This window comes from Calidris pugnax, unplaced genomic scaffold (assembly GCF_001431845.1).
Source record: "Calidris pugnax isolate Ruff unplaced genomic scaffold, ASM143184v1 scaffold68, whole genome shotgun sequence".
NCBI classification, from domain to species: Eukaryota; Metazoa; Chordata; class Aves; order Charadriiformes; family Scolopacidae; genus Calidris; species Calidris pugnax.
This window is the reverse complement of record NW_015090921.1, coordinates 246600-262518: the sequence shown is the minus strand read 5'-3', so window position 1 is coordinate 262518 and position 15919 is coordinate 246600. Positions and strand designations below refer to the sequence as shown.

General features: G+C 46.6%; 1 protein-coding gene across 1 annotated transcript in view; it reads right to left on the bottom strand.

The window, feature by feature from the left end:
* Positions 1-5330: 5330 nt before the first annotated feature.
* The window catches only part of EXT2 (exostosin glycosyltransferase 2), a 116914-nt gene continuing 106325 nt past the window's right edge, over positions 5331-15919 (bottom strand). The window contains exons 17-18 of the mRNA XM_014950145.1: positions 15019-15101; positions 5331-6009 (exon numbers count right to left, since the gene is read on the bottom strand). Of these exons, the coding sequence (XP_014805631.1) occupies positions 5871-6009; positions 15019-15101 (222 nt within the window). The 3' untranslated portion in view covers positions 5331-5870. The remainder of the gene's footprint in view (positions 6010-15018; positions 15102-15919) is intronic.

The following is a 15919-nucleotide window of genomic DNA, read 5'->3' as shown; positions in this document are numbered from 1 at the left end:
CTGTTCCTGACACAGGCCAGGATGCTGGTGGCCTTCTTGGCCACCTGGGCACACTGCTGGCTCATGTTCAGCCGACTGTCCACCAACACCCCCAGGTCCTTCTCTGCCAGGCAGCTCCAGCCACTCTGCCCCCAGCCTGTAGCGCTGCAGGGGGTTGGTGGGACCCAAACACACATGAGTAAACAGGCATTTAAAAGGAATAAAGGAAATTTGGAGGAGAATTCCAGACAAATGAAGACAACAAACAGGCAACCTCGGTGGGAGAACCTTTGAGGTGCCCCACTCCGGGTCGGAAAACTCCCGGCGCGCTGCTAACTCCGCGCCACTCTGCTTAATTGCCCCGATTGTCACTCTTATCCTTTAATGGGAAACACAACTCCCTTTGCTGCAGACGGGGGAATCCTGAAGATGAGCAGAGGTGGGGGGACTGCGTTCCAGCCCTTCCCATCGGGCTGAAATTACACAGAGAGCACCAGCAGGAACGTCTCCCAGTGGCTTTGCGCCAGGGCGGGCTGAAGCACGCCCAGAGTCAAGGCTAACGGTCCTCTACCTTGGTACTGAGCTACCCAAAACTCCAAAAAAACCCCACAACCCACCCCAAAAGTTCAGACAAAGGGCGGCCGTTCCGCTAAAACCAAGCTTGGGATACTGGTCTTCTATCCTGGTTTTACCCACCCAGCTCCCAAGGTCTCACAGCTTCTCTCCACTTGCTCATCTCCAGGAACGGGTAAGAGGTGGACCTTCCTCAAGCAGAAAGACCGTGAAGCTCAACTTATTGTGCTCATCAAGGTGGCAAGTGGCACAAAAAGAAGCTGCACAGCCCCATGTGCACTCCCAACAGCATGAGGTACAGCTGAAGGATCCACCAGCCAACAGTGGAGCAAAAGGGCTTTACTTTAGGCTCCAGGAAGAGCTTAGAGCCCCTTCCAGTCCCTCAAGGGGCTCCAGGAGAGATGGGGAGGGACTCTGGATCAGGGAGGGGAGCCCTAGGACGAGGGGGAATGGTTTTAAACTGAAAGAGGGGAGATTTATATTAGGGATTAGGATGAAATTCTTTGGTGTGAGGGTGGTGAGAGCCTGGCCCAGGTTGCCCAGAGAAGCTGTGGCTGCCCCATCCCTGGAGGGGTTCAAGGCCAGGCTGGATGGGGCTTGGAGCAACCTGGTCTGGTGGGAGGGGTCCCTGCCCAGGGCAGGGGGGTGGAACTGGATGGGCTTTAAGGTCCCTTCCAACCTGAACTGTTCTATCATTCTATGGAAAGTGCTGTAGCTGATTTTCCTGCTAAGCAAATCCCACCTCTCTCTACAACCTACTACTTTCATCTCCCCAACTCCTCAGGACCAGACTGAAGTTGGCAGATGGACCAGCTCACTTTCTAGCACCATCTAACACAACTTTGCAGAATGTTCTTTTTTTTTTTTTGCCCCTTGAGTTAAGCACGTGGAGGAGACCATCCACGATCGCAAGAAATACCTGCAGTTCACATTTTAGTTCACAGAAGAACATGCTTTGCAGCAGCCTTGGTAAAATTTCAACATGCAAGTCTTTAAGAAGAATGACCAAAAAAAAGCCGTGCTCCCTCTGGCTGATCTCTGGTTGGAGCATTCAAATCCCCTTTTCTCATCAGAACCATCAATTTTAGCTTCTCTTTCCTGTGTTCCTGTGAAAGGTCTGGCCACATTTAGGCAGTACTAATTAAGCTGATTGTGAGAGTTTTCCTGATCAAAAGGTGCTCTACCCGTGAGGAGTCCCCAGGACACCAGACGTTCATTACGGAGGGCACACATGGCAAATTTTGAAGGTATTTTAACATCAAAATCCCCCACCTGAATTCATTTTCACCTCTTTCAATACAGCATTTTTTCCAGACTGCTCAACGTTCACTGATCCAACCTAAAAGCAGAACGAGTCAGGAGCCCCGAGCAGCTCTTAAATCCCACCTTGCACTTACTTATTTTGATTTCTGCACCTCCAAGGCCCTGGAATTGATAACTGGCAGAGAGAAAGCATATTTGAACCGCACCAGTGGCAGCACAACAGCTGGCAGGAGGTTGAAGAGCAGGAGGTGGGACCTCCTGTCCCAGGGACCAAGCCGCAGCGCTGCTGGAAGCAAGAGAGAGCTGCCACCACCCTGATGTCCACCACCTCAACGGCTCCACCAAAGCTCTTCTCTCCAAAGCACAATTCTTCAACCTTTGCTGTCTCTTCACCGAGAGAGACAGGATCTGTTCCCTATTTCTCCAAGATAAATGCTACTGTCAAGCCTTGGCAGAAAATTAGAGTAACAACTACGCTCTCCAAAAAGGTGACGGGGATGAATTCGTGCAGAGCCAACTTCTACTTCAAAGACAACCCTCCAGCTCCAGCCATGGGAAAGACAAAACATCGACAGATCTTTCCAGAGTGCGCCGTGGATATTTAAGTTTAACGCAGATTTATGTACCAAAACAGCCTCTCACCCCAATTCTCCCTTCTAAAACCTATCCACGTTTCCTTGTGCAGCTCCGGAAGCGAAATACAACAAACACTCCTTGGATTTACCTTTTAATATACCAATATTAACCTTTTTTTTTTTTTTTTTTTAAGAACATATATGCGATGAAAAATTAACAATGGTCTTAATTTAAAGACTGACCACAAAGCCGTTCCAAATCAGACATACAGATTTTGCATCAAGAACATCACAATTATAAACCTTTGCATCTTACCTTTACAGATTTTGCATCAAGAACATCACAATTATAAACCCGGAGGGGGAAGGAGGCCATTTTATTTTATTTCTGTATTTATTTTCTACAGTCAGTTGCCCAATTTTCTCCCTGGCACAAACCGGAGACGAATCACCACCTGAATGAGACGGCCCTGTAAAAGCAACTGTAAAATGCCAAAAATGACAAACCCCGAGGAATTGGGCACTTTGTGGAAGGGGAATCCACTCGGATGCTTTGGGATGGAGGCACAAGGATCTGCTGCCTTTTTCCTGACCCGGGACTATAGATCAGTTTAGGAGGGTTGTTTGGGCTGCTTCCACCTAAAAATATGCCACCGACTATTTCAAATCCTCTGTGCAAAATGTGTATTTTTTACTGGCTGAGAAAGAACCAAGGAATCACGGCAGCTTCACAGCTCTGTGAAAGGAAGAGATTCAACTCAGTTATAAGCTCTGCCAGGCTGAGATTGGCCCCAAAAGAACAGCCCAAACTGAGGTGACGACTGCGTTGTCACAGCCACCCTTTCAAAGAGAAATTCTCCAGGGGAAATACGCCGGTATCTCCCGATGCTCCAGCACCAGGACATCCATCAAGAGAATCATAGAATCATTGAGGTTGGAAGAGACCCTTGGGATCATCGAGTCCAACCATCTCCCCTACTCTACAAAGTCCTCCCCTACACCATGTCCCTCAGTACCCCATCTAAACGGCCCTTAAACACATCCAGGGATGGTGACTCCACCCCCTCCCTGGGCAGCCTGTTCCAATGCCCAACCACTCTTTCAGTGAAAAATTCCTTCCTAATGTTCAGTCTAAACCTCCCCTGTTGGAGCTTGAAGCCGTTCCCTCTCGTTCTATTGTTAATTACCTGTGAGAAGAGACCAGCACCAACCTCTCTACAGTGTCCTTTCAAGTAGTTGTAGAGAGTGATGAGGTCTCCCCTCAGCCTCCTCTTCCTCACACTAAACAGTCCCAGCTCCTTCAGCTGTTCTTCATATGATTTGTCTTCCAGGCCCTTCACTAGTTTCGTTGCCCTCCTCTGCACTCGCTCCAGCACCTCCAGATCTCTCTTGGATTGAGGTGCCCAGAACTGGACACAATAGAGGAAGATCCTAATAGAATCAGAAATCACAGATATCAGAAAGAAAGTTGATGTGAATGAACCTGAGAGGCTGCAAAGGAGAAAGAACGAGCGACGACCCTTCTTTTATCCGCTGACACCCACCGTTGCAGACAGAAGTTGTCACCGCAGCGGCCGTCCTCCCAGCACCCCGACACCCCCTCCCCACAGCAAGGAGGGAATGGGAGGCAGACTGGAGGGAAAAAAAACATTGCCTGGCAATTAAACATTCCCAGAGAAGCGGCCGGGGCAGTTTCCAGGCAGATCCCAGGGGAGTTATGAAGCGAAGCATCCCCTCGGAGCTATTGTTCCAATATGATTTTCATTCCCAGCACATCCACCACGGCGCAGGGGCAAGAAGATAAGTCTTAGTGGGGGTGAGACAAATAGGAGCAGATGTTTCCTGTTTCCAGCCTGACTTTCATTTGGTTTCTGTCACCGCTGCCTATCCAGCTTAGGAGAGGGGGTGAACCGTGATGCCTAACACTTGTCCTATTGTTTGGGGGGGGGTTTGGCAAAACGGGGAGGAATAAGGTTGCTCGTGGTGGAACAGAAAAAGAGCCCATCGAGTAGGATGTGTCTGTAACGGGCAGCAAGGGAGGTTTCAAAAGACAGTGAGATTCCCCCTTACCTGGTAACAAACGTTTTATCAGCGGAGCTGGGACAGAGATTCCTTTCTCAGCCCGAACTTGGGATCACCTTTCATATCGAAGGGCAAGAGAGAACAGTCTGGGCAATTTTATTTCTAATTTTGCTGCTTTACATTTTCTATTTCAAGTTAATTTTCAGCATTGAGAAAAAATCCCAATGCTCTTAAGAAATGTAAAGCTTCTCCAAAAGCCTAAGCTGTACATTTCAGTGGCAGCGGGTCCCTTAGTTAAATTACAAGCCAAGATCCAGGAGTTTTTCCAGCAACGGTAACTTAGGGGAGTCTGTAAATGTGCATTAATAGGGTGCCTGTATCCCTGGCACATTGAAGCTGTAACTGGGAATTTCTGTAAATTTACAAAGTGTTTTACAAATCAGTACTACACCACCCCGCTTTGCTGAAGAGGATTCAGATGTGGAAAATCCTGCTTCATAGCCCTGGTTCTGCGCGTGCCTGCAATGTAAAACTGTAACTGTTCTGATAACGAAAATTAAAAAAAAATAATAAAAATACAGCAAGGCTGAAAGTTACATCTTTTCTTTCAACAGAGTCACTGCCTCCTGCATGGAGGAGGTGGAAAACCTGAGATTTAGGCAGAAGAGGGGAAGCAATTGGAGCTCTATCCCACAGGTCTCTGCCTGGAAGGGGGAACCATCCTCCCAGCTGCTGTATGTCTCCCTTTGCATCAAAATAATTTAAGCAACAAACCGCTTTGCCCTTTAAACCACGTGAGGACAGACAGATTTTTTGCTGCTGATGCTGTAAAAAAATAAACATTCGTTTAAACCACGTGAGGACAGACAGATTTTTTTTGCTGCTGATGTTGTAAAAAAATAAACATTCATCTCATTATGCAGGAAAGAAAAAAATTTAAAAAAAAGATGATTTGTTACACAGTTACTTAAGACAACGATTAAGCTCAAAAGCCAGAGGCTCAACCAACTGCACGGGCAATGAGCTTCTCCCAAAAGAGAGCAGCCATACACTGCAGGCAATTGCTTTGAAAGGATGGATGCTTACAAATCAGAGAACTCCAGCAGATTATTTGATAGAAGAGGGCAGTCATGCCAGTCAGCCCACAAGAGAGCGAGATTCTGGTTTTATTCTTCCAAGTGCACAGCCTCCTTTGGAGAAAAGCCCGTGCCTGCCATTTCTGGGAGGACCCATGAATAGATTCAATCCTCTGGGAGCACCGGAGGAGCAGTTGTTCAGCTTTCCATGACATCTTTGAGCAACGTAAAGGGAAGATAGCATACCAGAGGAAAACATTAATTCCCATCTGCCTCAGGTGTAACCTGTTCTCCAGCGACTTTTGTCTTCAGGGCCTTATGTTCCCCATAGCACCTTTCTGGCCAACTTTTTCGTCGCTCAGGTTTTGTCTCACCTCTTCCTTCACAAGCTGCCAATATTGGGAAAGCTCTTCAGTTTTTCAGGAAAGTCATCTTTGTAGAGGACGGGGTCAGCGCGGTGCTCCACCACCTTCAGAGGCATGGTCCCGAAAACGGAGGCGAACTTATTGATGCATTCAGATCTGGTGAAAAGGGGAAAGAAAAGCAGCGTTAATTAAGAGCCCCAACAACTGGGCTGGCTGGCTACCAGCTCCCACACCAATATAACCAGTAGAAACCTTCCCTCTCTGCGCCTGGAAGCATTTCAGGCAGCGTCTAAAAAGAGAGCCCCACTGCAGAGAGAACTGAAAAGAAGGTGGTGTTCTTTGATTTATCCATTTAATCACAGAGACGAGCAAGGGGATGCTGGCAGCAGCACATGTGCACATGGAGGTCAAAGCTTCCCTTCTCCCTCCCCCTTAGAATTCCAGTCATTCTTCAAGCAATGTACATGCTGTAAACCAGAACAGATTAACTGCCAACATGTCTCTTAAAGGGCCACTGTTGGGTCAATTTGGCTCGTAACGACGGTTTCGCAAAAAAAAAAAGCGAGCCCTTGTGAAAATGGGAGTTCTGAAAAGGAGGAAAAAAAAAAAAAAAGAAAAAAGAAAAAAAGGCTGGGTTTTATCAGGCTTCTTCAGAAGCTCTGTCTTTTCCCACAAAAATAAACATGCCTCGGTGTACGGGCAGCGCTGATTGTAACTTAGGGGTGAAACGGAGTGAAAACTAGAAAATGAAACCAATTAGCTTATTTTCCTTGTCTAAATAAGGAGCGACTGAGCAGCGAGGCATCGCGTCAGCACAAAGAAAGATGGGGGGACCCGTTTGATGGCTTTCACTTTTAATAACCTCAGGTGTCAGCAACGCTGCGGAAGGGAAGAGCCATGTGCTCCAAAACCCCAAGCAAACGGATGTTGAACCTCCCATCGCTCCTTTAACTCCGTGGCGGAACCAAAGGCAGAGGAACACTGGGGTCACCTCAGCTAACGTCAGCCGTGGACTTCATAAAATGGCTTTTAAGACCTTCAGACACCAAGGATCGTGACGACAGCCCCCCGACACGTAACAGAAGACAGCTACGGGAGAGAGGGTCACGTTCCTTTTGCCGTTGGAAAGGGAAAACAAGAAAATAAGAAAGAAATGAGTACTCAGGCTCAGCTGCAGGCGGTCCCAGAGCAGGTCTCTCTCTCCCTTTCCAATCACTGCACCCCTCTCCCGACCCCTTCGAAGGGTTAGGGGGTCACTCAGGCTCCAGGATCATTTTCCTCACCAGACCCGCTCAATCACACCAACTGAGTGTGACAGTTTTGTGACGGGGACTGCTCAACGCTGCCCCAAACGCTCTTTTGAAGTAGATGGGACGGCAAGAGCGGTTTTCAAAATTAATTCCTCAGCCCTCTGAGCCATCATCCCCTGGCTCCCTCCCTGACCAGAGTGAGCGAGTGGAGAACACAAAGCCTGGGCTGTTCAAACGCTAACAGCCCTTCCCAGCGGTTTCAAGCTTTAACGGGCAGATTTCAGGCCATTTTCTGGCCTGAGAAAAGTGTCAGAAAACTACTTCAGACAGGTGAGACTTGAATAAAACATGTAACGCAGGTAAATGCATTTCATAGAATCATAGAATCAGAATCATTGAGGTTGGAAGAGACCCTTGGGATCATCGAGTCCAACCATCTCCCCTACTCTACAAAGTCCTCCCCTACACCATGTCCCTCAGTACCGCATCTAAACGGCCCTTAAACACATCCAGGGACGGTGACTCAACCACCTTATTTCACTTTCGGCTACCTTCTCACCCCCTCATACTTCTTCTTGCCTCCAGAGTCAAATCTTTGGACTAGGAAAGAAATGAAAAGGGATTCAGCGCGTAAGAGGAAATGGTGTGTAGTGGGAAGCAACCTCCAGAGCTGGCACGGGCACTATGTGCTCCAGGGTAGCACAGATCTCAAACAGCATCAGGCAGGACGGAAGCAGAGAGACCCAAGTAGCAGCTCAAGGTCTGCAACAAGGAGATGAACCACCCAGAGGGTGAGATTTGGGCACAGAAAGTTTATAACAACAGGCAGAGGAGGAAATGATGGTGCCTCTGGACTGGGCACTGGTGAGGCCTCACCTCGAGGGCTGTGGTCAGTTCTGGGCCCCTTCACATAAGAAGGACATTGAGGTGCTGGAGCGTGTCCAGAGGAGAGCCACCAAGCTGGGGAGGGGTCTGGAGAACAAGTCATCCGAGGAGAGGCTGAGGGAACTGGGCATGTTCAGTTTGGAGAAGAGGAGGCTGAGGGGAGACCTCATTGCCCTCTACAACTCCCTGAAAGGAGGGTGGAGAGAGGTAGGGGTTGGCCTCTTCTCCCAAGGAAATAACGACAGGAGCAGAGGAAATGGTCTGAAGTTGGGGCAGGGAGGTTTAGATTAGATCTTGGGAAGAATGACTTTCCTGAGAGGGTGGTCAGGCACTGGAACAGCCTGCCCAGGGAGGTGGTGGAGTCACCATCCCTGGAGGTATTTAAGAAACGTGCAGATGTAGCACTTCAGGGCAGGCTTTAGTGCCCCAGATTTGGGGTTGGGGTTTTTTTGTGTGTGTGTGTGGTTGGACTCGGTGATCTCAGAGGTCCTTTCCAACCATGAAGATTCTGTGATTCTGTAACTGAGCGTTTTCTCCAGGAACACTAAGCAGCTTCTGTTGCCTCCAGGAGATACCCAACGGGAGATACCTTAAAGTCCTGTGATTCTCAGAGAAGCTAAGCAGCTTCTGTTGCCTCCAGGAGATACTCAACGGGAGATACCTTCAAGTCCTGTGATTCTCACACTTCCACATCTGCTCCTCCTGAGAAACGTGGCTACCGATGACCCACGTTGTGCGTCTTGGAGAAGCCTGGTGGCAGGAAAAGCAGAGACTTGGCCGGCGAGGAGGGAGGTGCGCCGAGCTACGTGCGTGTGAGAAGTTTGCACAGCTGCTGGCCCTCACTGGCTTCTGGAATATAAGAATCCTCCTGGTCTAACTGGTTCAAATCCTGCCTCTGTCAGTGATGACTGAAGGACATTGTAATGCAACAGCTGCTGGGTGGCCGGTGTGAAATGAATTCGTTATCTCGGGCTGCTGCCCGGCGGGCAGGTGGCCACGTCAGAGCAGCCATTGTCCAACCACAACTAAGCGGCACCCTCAGAGCAAAAGACAAAACTAAATGGGTAGGGGAGACAAAAATTGACCTCTCTCCCCTCCAGAGGCCATACGCTCCAACCAAAGATGAGGCCTTATAAGAAAATATCAAGATGGAATCCTCCTACAGATAAACTTCACTCTGGTGGCAAGACCATTTGAGCATACTGGTATGACAGCTTTAACCACCAAGAAACCACTTTGCTGTTAAAGAAATGAAAAAGTGAAAAATGGAAAAACCAGTAAGTTCTAAGCACTCTGGCTGAATCGAAAAAGTCCTCAGGAAATAAACTCAAAGATGAGAAACAGGCTTTTTAAGATGAAAGAAATGTCATACACAAGCCACAAAATGTGTTTGAAGGTAAATCGCCTCTTGCCCAAAATTTCATCTCCTGCACGCAACTAAATCACTTGAATTCCAAAGCCTTTACCACTTTGGGACAATATAAATCAGAAAGGCTATCTAGAACATTAAACATTCAAAGTTGGGTAGCCAAGAGAACATAACGTGTCATCTTAACATGGAGGGAAGGTGTTTTTCTTGGCTATGTCGCTACTTTTGCAAATTTGTACTAAGAGAGGCATGTTTGCGTCCAAGAACTCCTCATTTTTTATCTTGCTCCGTTGACAACCAACATCAGCTGTGCTCAACAAGGACTTAAAATTGTATGAACGGAGAAATGGAGAGCCCCGTTGTCCCTGGCAGACCCGGGGAGCTTCATGTCTGTTAAGGCTTCTCCTAATGGGCAGTTCCCCCTTGTAACCCAAATATTTTTTGGCAGGATGACTCTGCACCTGCAGCCTTTGGCCAACTCTTACCTCCTAAGTGGATGGCTTCCTGTTCTGACTCTAACAAATATTTACGTGTCCTAAATAAGGCACAAAGCAGGAGCAGCTCAGCCCTTCCTTGTATTTACTGAACAGGCAGTTGCCTGTAAAAAACAGGCATTTTACAGAGTTCTCCATTTTTGAGAGCCAGATGCAAAGATGCTCAAGGCAGAAAACTTGTTGCTACTTAAATAGCACCTGTAAATACGCAGGGATTATGGGATCCTCCTACAGCTTCTGCTGTGACTTGATGGAAAGGCTAACCTAGGGCAAGAAGGGGATTTCTTGCTTCAAAAGCTTTCTTTTCTGGAGAAGAGGAGGCTCCAGGGAGACCTAATAGCAGCCTTCCAGTACCTGAAGGGAGCCTACAGGAAGGCTGGGGAGAGCCTGTTTAGAAAGGCCTGTAGTGACAGGACGAGGGGCAATGGCTTCAAGCTGGAGGGGAACAGATTTAGACTGGAGATGAGGAGAGGGTTCTTCACTGTGAGGGTGGTGGAGCACTGGAACAGGTTGCCCAGGGAGGTGGTTGAGGCCCCTTCCCTGGAGATATTCAAGGAGAGGCTCGACGAGGCCCTGGGCAACCTGGTCTAGTTGGGGGTGTCCCTGCTGACTGCGGGGAGGTCGGACTAGATGGCCTTTGGAGGTCCCTTCCAGCCTGGGCAATTCTATGATTCTATGATTCTATGATTCTTTAGTTAATATATTTTAATGATGGAGCTTGATTACCCTAGGGACTAAAGTCTTTATTTCTCTCAGAGAAATTACCCAGCACTGTTGGCTTTCCCATGATTTGCTGTAAATATCCTTTGGTATCGATCAGAAAAAAAATATAAATAAATCCCTTAATAAAAGACAGAGTTCAACCTTTCCTTTGTTTCTACTGAGAGCGTCCAAAGGCCCAACAGAACCAGGGAGTTACGCGTTTTTCCTGGTCAGATCTCCCCAACTGACTTCTCAAACCTTTCCCACTTCCAAAACAATCCCCAGGCAGTTGCTGGGCATCCATCTGCTATTTCTGACCCTGAAACCCAACACTAAAATGTCGTACACAGCCATGACAACCCCGCCAAACTGTTTGTTTCATAAACACTAGGTTGAGCCCTGGATATCCGAGCAATTAATGAGCTCGGACTACCTGCTCGCTATTTCGGAATGCCAAGAAAAAAAAAAAGAAGTAAATAAAGAAAAGACAAAGAAGTTGGACACTTTGGGGGAAGGTAGGTGCTCATGAAACTGATAATGGCTTTTTGCCGATACCCCAGCTATTGTTCTCGGTACCCAACACTGTAAAGTTATCTGTACAAAGTTATTCTTTTATAATATGATAAAAGATAAATGTAAATATCCTTCGGTATCGATCAGAAAAAAAAATATATATAAATAAATCCCTTAATAAGAGACAGAGTTCAACCTTTCCTTTGTCTCTGCTGAGAGCGTCCAAAGGCCCAACAGAACCGGGGAGTTACGCGTCTCTCCTGGTCAGATCTCCCCAACTGACTTCTCAAACCTTTCCCACTTCCAAAACAATCCCCAGGCAGTTGCTGGGCATCCATCTGCTATTTCTGACCCTGAAACCCAACACTAAAATGTCGTACACAGCCATGACAACCCCGCCAAACTGTTTGTTTCATAAACACTAGGTTGAGCCCTGGATATCCGAGCAATTAATGAGCTCGGACTACCTGCTCGCTATTTCGGAATGCCAAGAAAAAAAAAAAGAAGTAAATAAAGAAAAGACAAAGAAGTTGGACACTTTGGGGGAAGGGAGATGCTCATGAAGCTGATAATGGCTTTTTGTCGATACCCCAGCTATTGTTCTCAGTACCCAACACTGTAAAGTTATCTGTACAAAGTTATTCTTTTATAATATGATAAAAGATAAACACATTTTTTCCATTCAGCTTCTATCCTGACCCTAAAAATAGCTAGTGTGTATACACATACATATATATATATATATATTTATGAGCCATAAGAGCCTTAGTCACCGCTAAATTAGGAAAATTTGTTCTAGGAGTTGCTATCGTTTATTATCCACTTAAAATTAATAGCTAGCTTAGAAGATTAAAAAAAAAACAACAAACAAACCATGAAACCCTTTCAGATTTTCAAATAACTCCCTTATATTGAAGGTAGATAGTAACAGCACAGGGTAAGAAGGTGTTAGGCATGAAGTTTCAGTATGATCTTCAAAATTAAGCCTGAATACACCCAAGCTGTATATCCCCCCCTAGATCTCCTGCCCCCAGACTCTATCCCAGGACGTACTCCTCCGGCCGGGCAAATAAATGTGGATTTGCCATCAAACTAACATTTCCCACAACCCAGTTATCTCCAGTGTTGGAAACTACAGAGAAGCCAAGCAACGGTTTAAAGATGTTCTCAATAAACTGTCAATGATACTTTACGCTGAGGATACAAGAATTGCTAGAGACGTGGAAACATGACCCTTACCCCACATCATAATGCACTTTGGAGCAAAAAGGCACTTTTTCATCTGCTGGTTTTATTGTGTTTACCTTAATGAGAACCTAGTTCGTGACCAAAATTCCTATGTGCTGTTGTAATGGCACTCGTAGGATCACAGGAAAGCTCAACTGGCTTCAGGTAGTCCATCCTGTAAAGCCAGTGCTGAACTTCCAGACACAGGACAACCTCTTGCGCTTCCCCTTCAGCTAAAATTTAAGATTTACAAAGATTCCAGACCCTTTCTTAAGAAGTTTTCTGCAGAGTAATTTTTACCATCTTCCTGGGGGATGTTTTACATCTGACTAGCATATTCCTTTTTAAATCTGCTGGTTTTATTGTGTTTACCTTAATGAGAACCTAGTTCGTGACCAAAATTCCTATGTGCTGTTGTAATGGCACTCGTAGGATCACAGGAAAGCTCAACTGGCTTCAGGTAGTCCATCCTGTAAAGCCAGTGCTGAACTTCCAGACACAGGACAACCTCTTGCGCTTCCCCTTCAGCTAAAATTTAAGATTTACAAAGATTCCAGACCCTTTCTTAAGAAGTTTTCTGCAGAGTAATTTTTACCATCTTCCTGGGGGATGTTTTACATCTGACTAGCATATTCCTTTTTTAAATCCAGTCTAAATCCTTTGGTGCTCACCTTGGTGGTTTTGCCCTTCAATGCCTAGCGTGATGCTTCGTTAATAATCAATCAGCCAAACTATAAACGTGTTTGTGTGTGTTGTGTGATGTGCGTTTACACACCAGACACGTGTACACACTCTTCTTGTAAATCAGCCCCCAGCCTACTAACCAGGTTTGAGTTAGTTCACTGCATATATTACAACACACAGATAGAATTTACATTACTAAAGGCCAGTGAATATATCCAACATTTTAAATTTGCCATGTACTGCAGGGAAGGACAGAAAAAAGCTCATTGTAAAGAGCTGGTAAGAGAACCGTGATACATCTTTCAGTGCAAATCTGAAATCATAGAATCGTAGAATCATACCATTGTTTAGGTTGGAAGGGACCTTTCAGATCATCGAGTCCAACCATTAACCTAACATTAAAAAAACCAAAAAAACCCATCACTAACCCATGTCTCTAAGCACTGTGTCAACCCGGCTTTTGAACACCTCCAGGGATGGTGCCTCAACCCCTTCCCTGGGCAGCCCATTCCAAGGCTTCATAATCCTTCCCGTATAAAAACTTTTCCTAATCTCCAACCTGAACCTCCCCTGGTGCAACTTGAGGCCGTTTCCTCTTGTCCCATCACCTGTTCCTTGGGAGAAGAGACCGACCCCCCCTGGCTACACCCTCCTTTCAGGGAGTTGGAGAGAGCGAGAAGGTCTCCCCTCAGCCTCCTTTTCTCCAGGCTCAACACCTGCTCCCTCAGGCCTCAGCCTCTCCTCACAAGACTTGTGCTCCAGACCCCTCACCAGCTCCGTTGCCCTTCTCTGGACCCGCTCAGCACCTCAATGTCTTTTTGGTGCAAAGGGGCCCAAAACCAGACACAGCCCTCAAGGCGGGTCCTCCCCAGTGCTCAGTCCAGAGGGACCATCACCTCCTGAGTCCTACTCACCACGCTGTTCCTGACACAGGCCAGGATGCTGGTGGCCTTCTTGGCCACCTGGGCACACTGCTGGCTCCTGTTCAGCCAACAGGTGACCAACACCCCCAGGTCCTTTTCCACCAAGCAGTTCTCCAGCCACTCTGCCCCCAGCCTGTAGCGCTGCAGGGGGTTGGTGTGACCCAAGGGCAGGACCCAGCACTTGGCCTTGTTGAACCTCATCCCATTGGCCCATCCCATTCTGTGCCTGCAAATTATTTTTCCCCACATTTGCAGGAGAGATGTGATAGCCCAAGAAGCCTAAGGTGAAATGATTTTGTCAATCCTAGATCTCAGGTTAATTCCACCTAATAACTAGGAGCTACCTTTATTGTCAGATAGCCCTTTTCAAACACGGCGGGGGGAACAGCTTTGTAAAAGTAAAGAAACTTTCCCTTTTTTACACATTCAGAAGCCAAGGCAGAGGGAAGTTGAGTGTCTTGGTCAAGGCAGGGAAGCCATTTTACCATCAAGCAAGGATCGCAACCCTTATGCTTCCCAATTTTCAGTATTTCAGTCTAAACAGTCACTGCCTGTCCAAATGCATACTTCACTTCAAAACTAAATCCCCACAAAAATACAATAATACTGCTATTGTTAAAAATGCAACATGCAATTGTGCAGGCAAACACCCTTCATCAGTGGAAGCAATGGAGGAAAGGCATTAGTGGAGGAAAGGCAATGTACAAACATAAAATATTAGCATTATTAATAACTGACATCCTTCTTGCCTGGTTTAAAAAAAAGAAATCTCACACTTATTACAGTTGGTGTTCCATGTTAAAACAGAAACATGGTATTACTGGGAGTACTCCCAACAACCTGAATTTCATAGACTCGTCCTATAGGTTTTATAGCAAAGCTGCTAAAAAAATGTGCCCTTCTCCAGTCCTTTCTTGTAGCAGTCCACTTTTCAGCGTCACATCATCCATTGTGGGCACGACTTACGCTGATCAAACCCATGCGACGTTCTTTCAAAAATCAGTCATTTACAGAAATACAATCAGCCAGCATTTTTGATCCTAATTTAACGAGACACGGGGTAAGATTCTAGGGATCATAAGGAGGCAATCAGGGGAATAAAAAGGTGGCCAACTCACCTTTCCACCATGTGCGTCTGGTCCAGCGATAACCCATCAATTGCCGTGCATTCTGGACATTTGAACTTCTTCCGTGGGGTCACCTGCAGAAAAGGCAGGCCAGATATTGTCAAATATCAACAGAAGGGACATTAATCTCCTTGCACGGAGAGCGGCGCGATACTTCTGCAGCGTAAGCCGAGCCGTCTCCAAAAGGAGAGGGGGGGGGGGTGGGTGTTTAAAAAAAAAAAAAAAAAAGAAAAAGAAAAAAAAAAATGAAGAAAAAAGCCACTCCATTCCTCCACTCAGCTCCATCTGGCCCGGCTGCCTGCAAAATTCACAGGGGCCCAATAAAAACGGCTTGGAGGGGGTTTTTTTCCCTTCTGTAACCGAAAAGAAGTGGCGATGACAAGCTCCTTAATTCCTGTTTAATGACTGTTTTCTCACTGCCAAGGTCCCTGTATAAACACCATTTGTTCTTGCAGCCATAACAGCGATGAAATATAGCTTCCCATACTTCACCGGAACGTTAATCCAACAGGCTCTCTCTTTTGCTCACTCCACTTCATAGCTGACTGGCAAACTCTGCGAGACTCCCCGAATTGCCCAGAGGTGCCAAATTACTCTGCCGTGCCCTCATAGGGCTCAAAAAACTTTTTCCCAGCAAAAAAAAAAAAAAACCCCACACGCTTTATCTTCTAAAGACTTTTCTAGGAAAGGAGGCCGCCAGTCCCGGTTAAACGATGATGGACAGCCAGGAAAACGGACCCCGCTAATTGAAGGAACGCCTGGTGGCCTCTAAATCTCATTCCAAGTTGACAACGTTTGGAAATGAATGTACAGAGAGAAGGTCCAGACCTGAAAACGTGTCGAAACATGTCAGGAAATTAATTCCGGGATTAAAAAAAAAGTTCATTTAAAG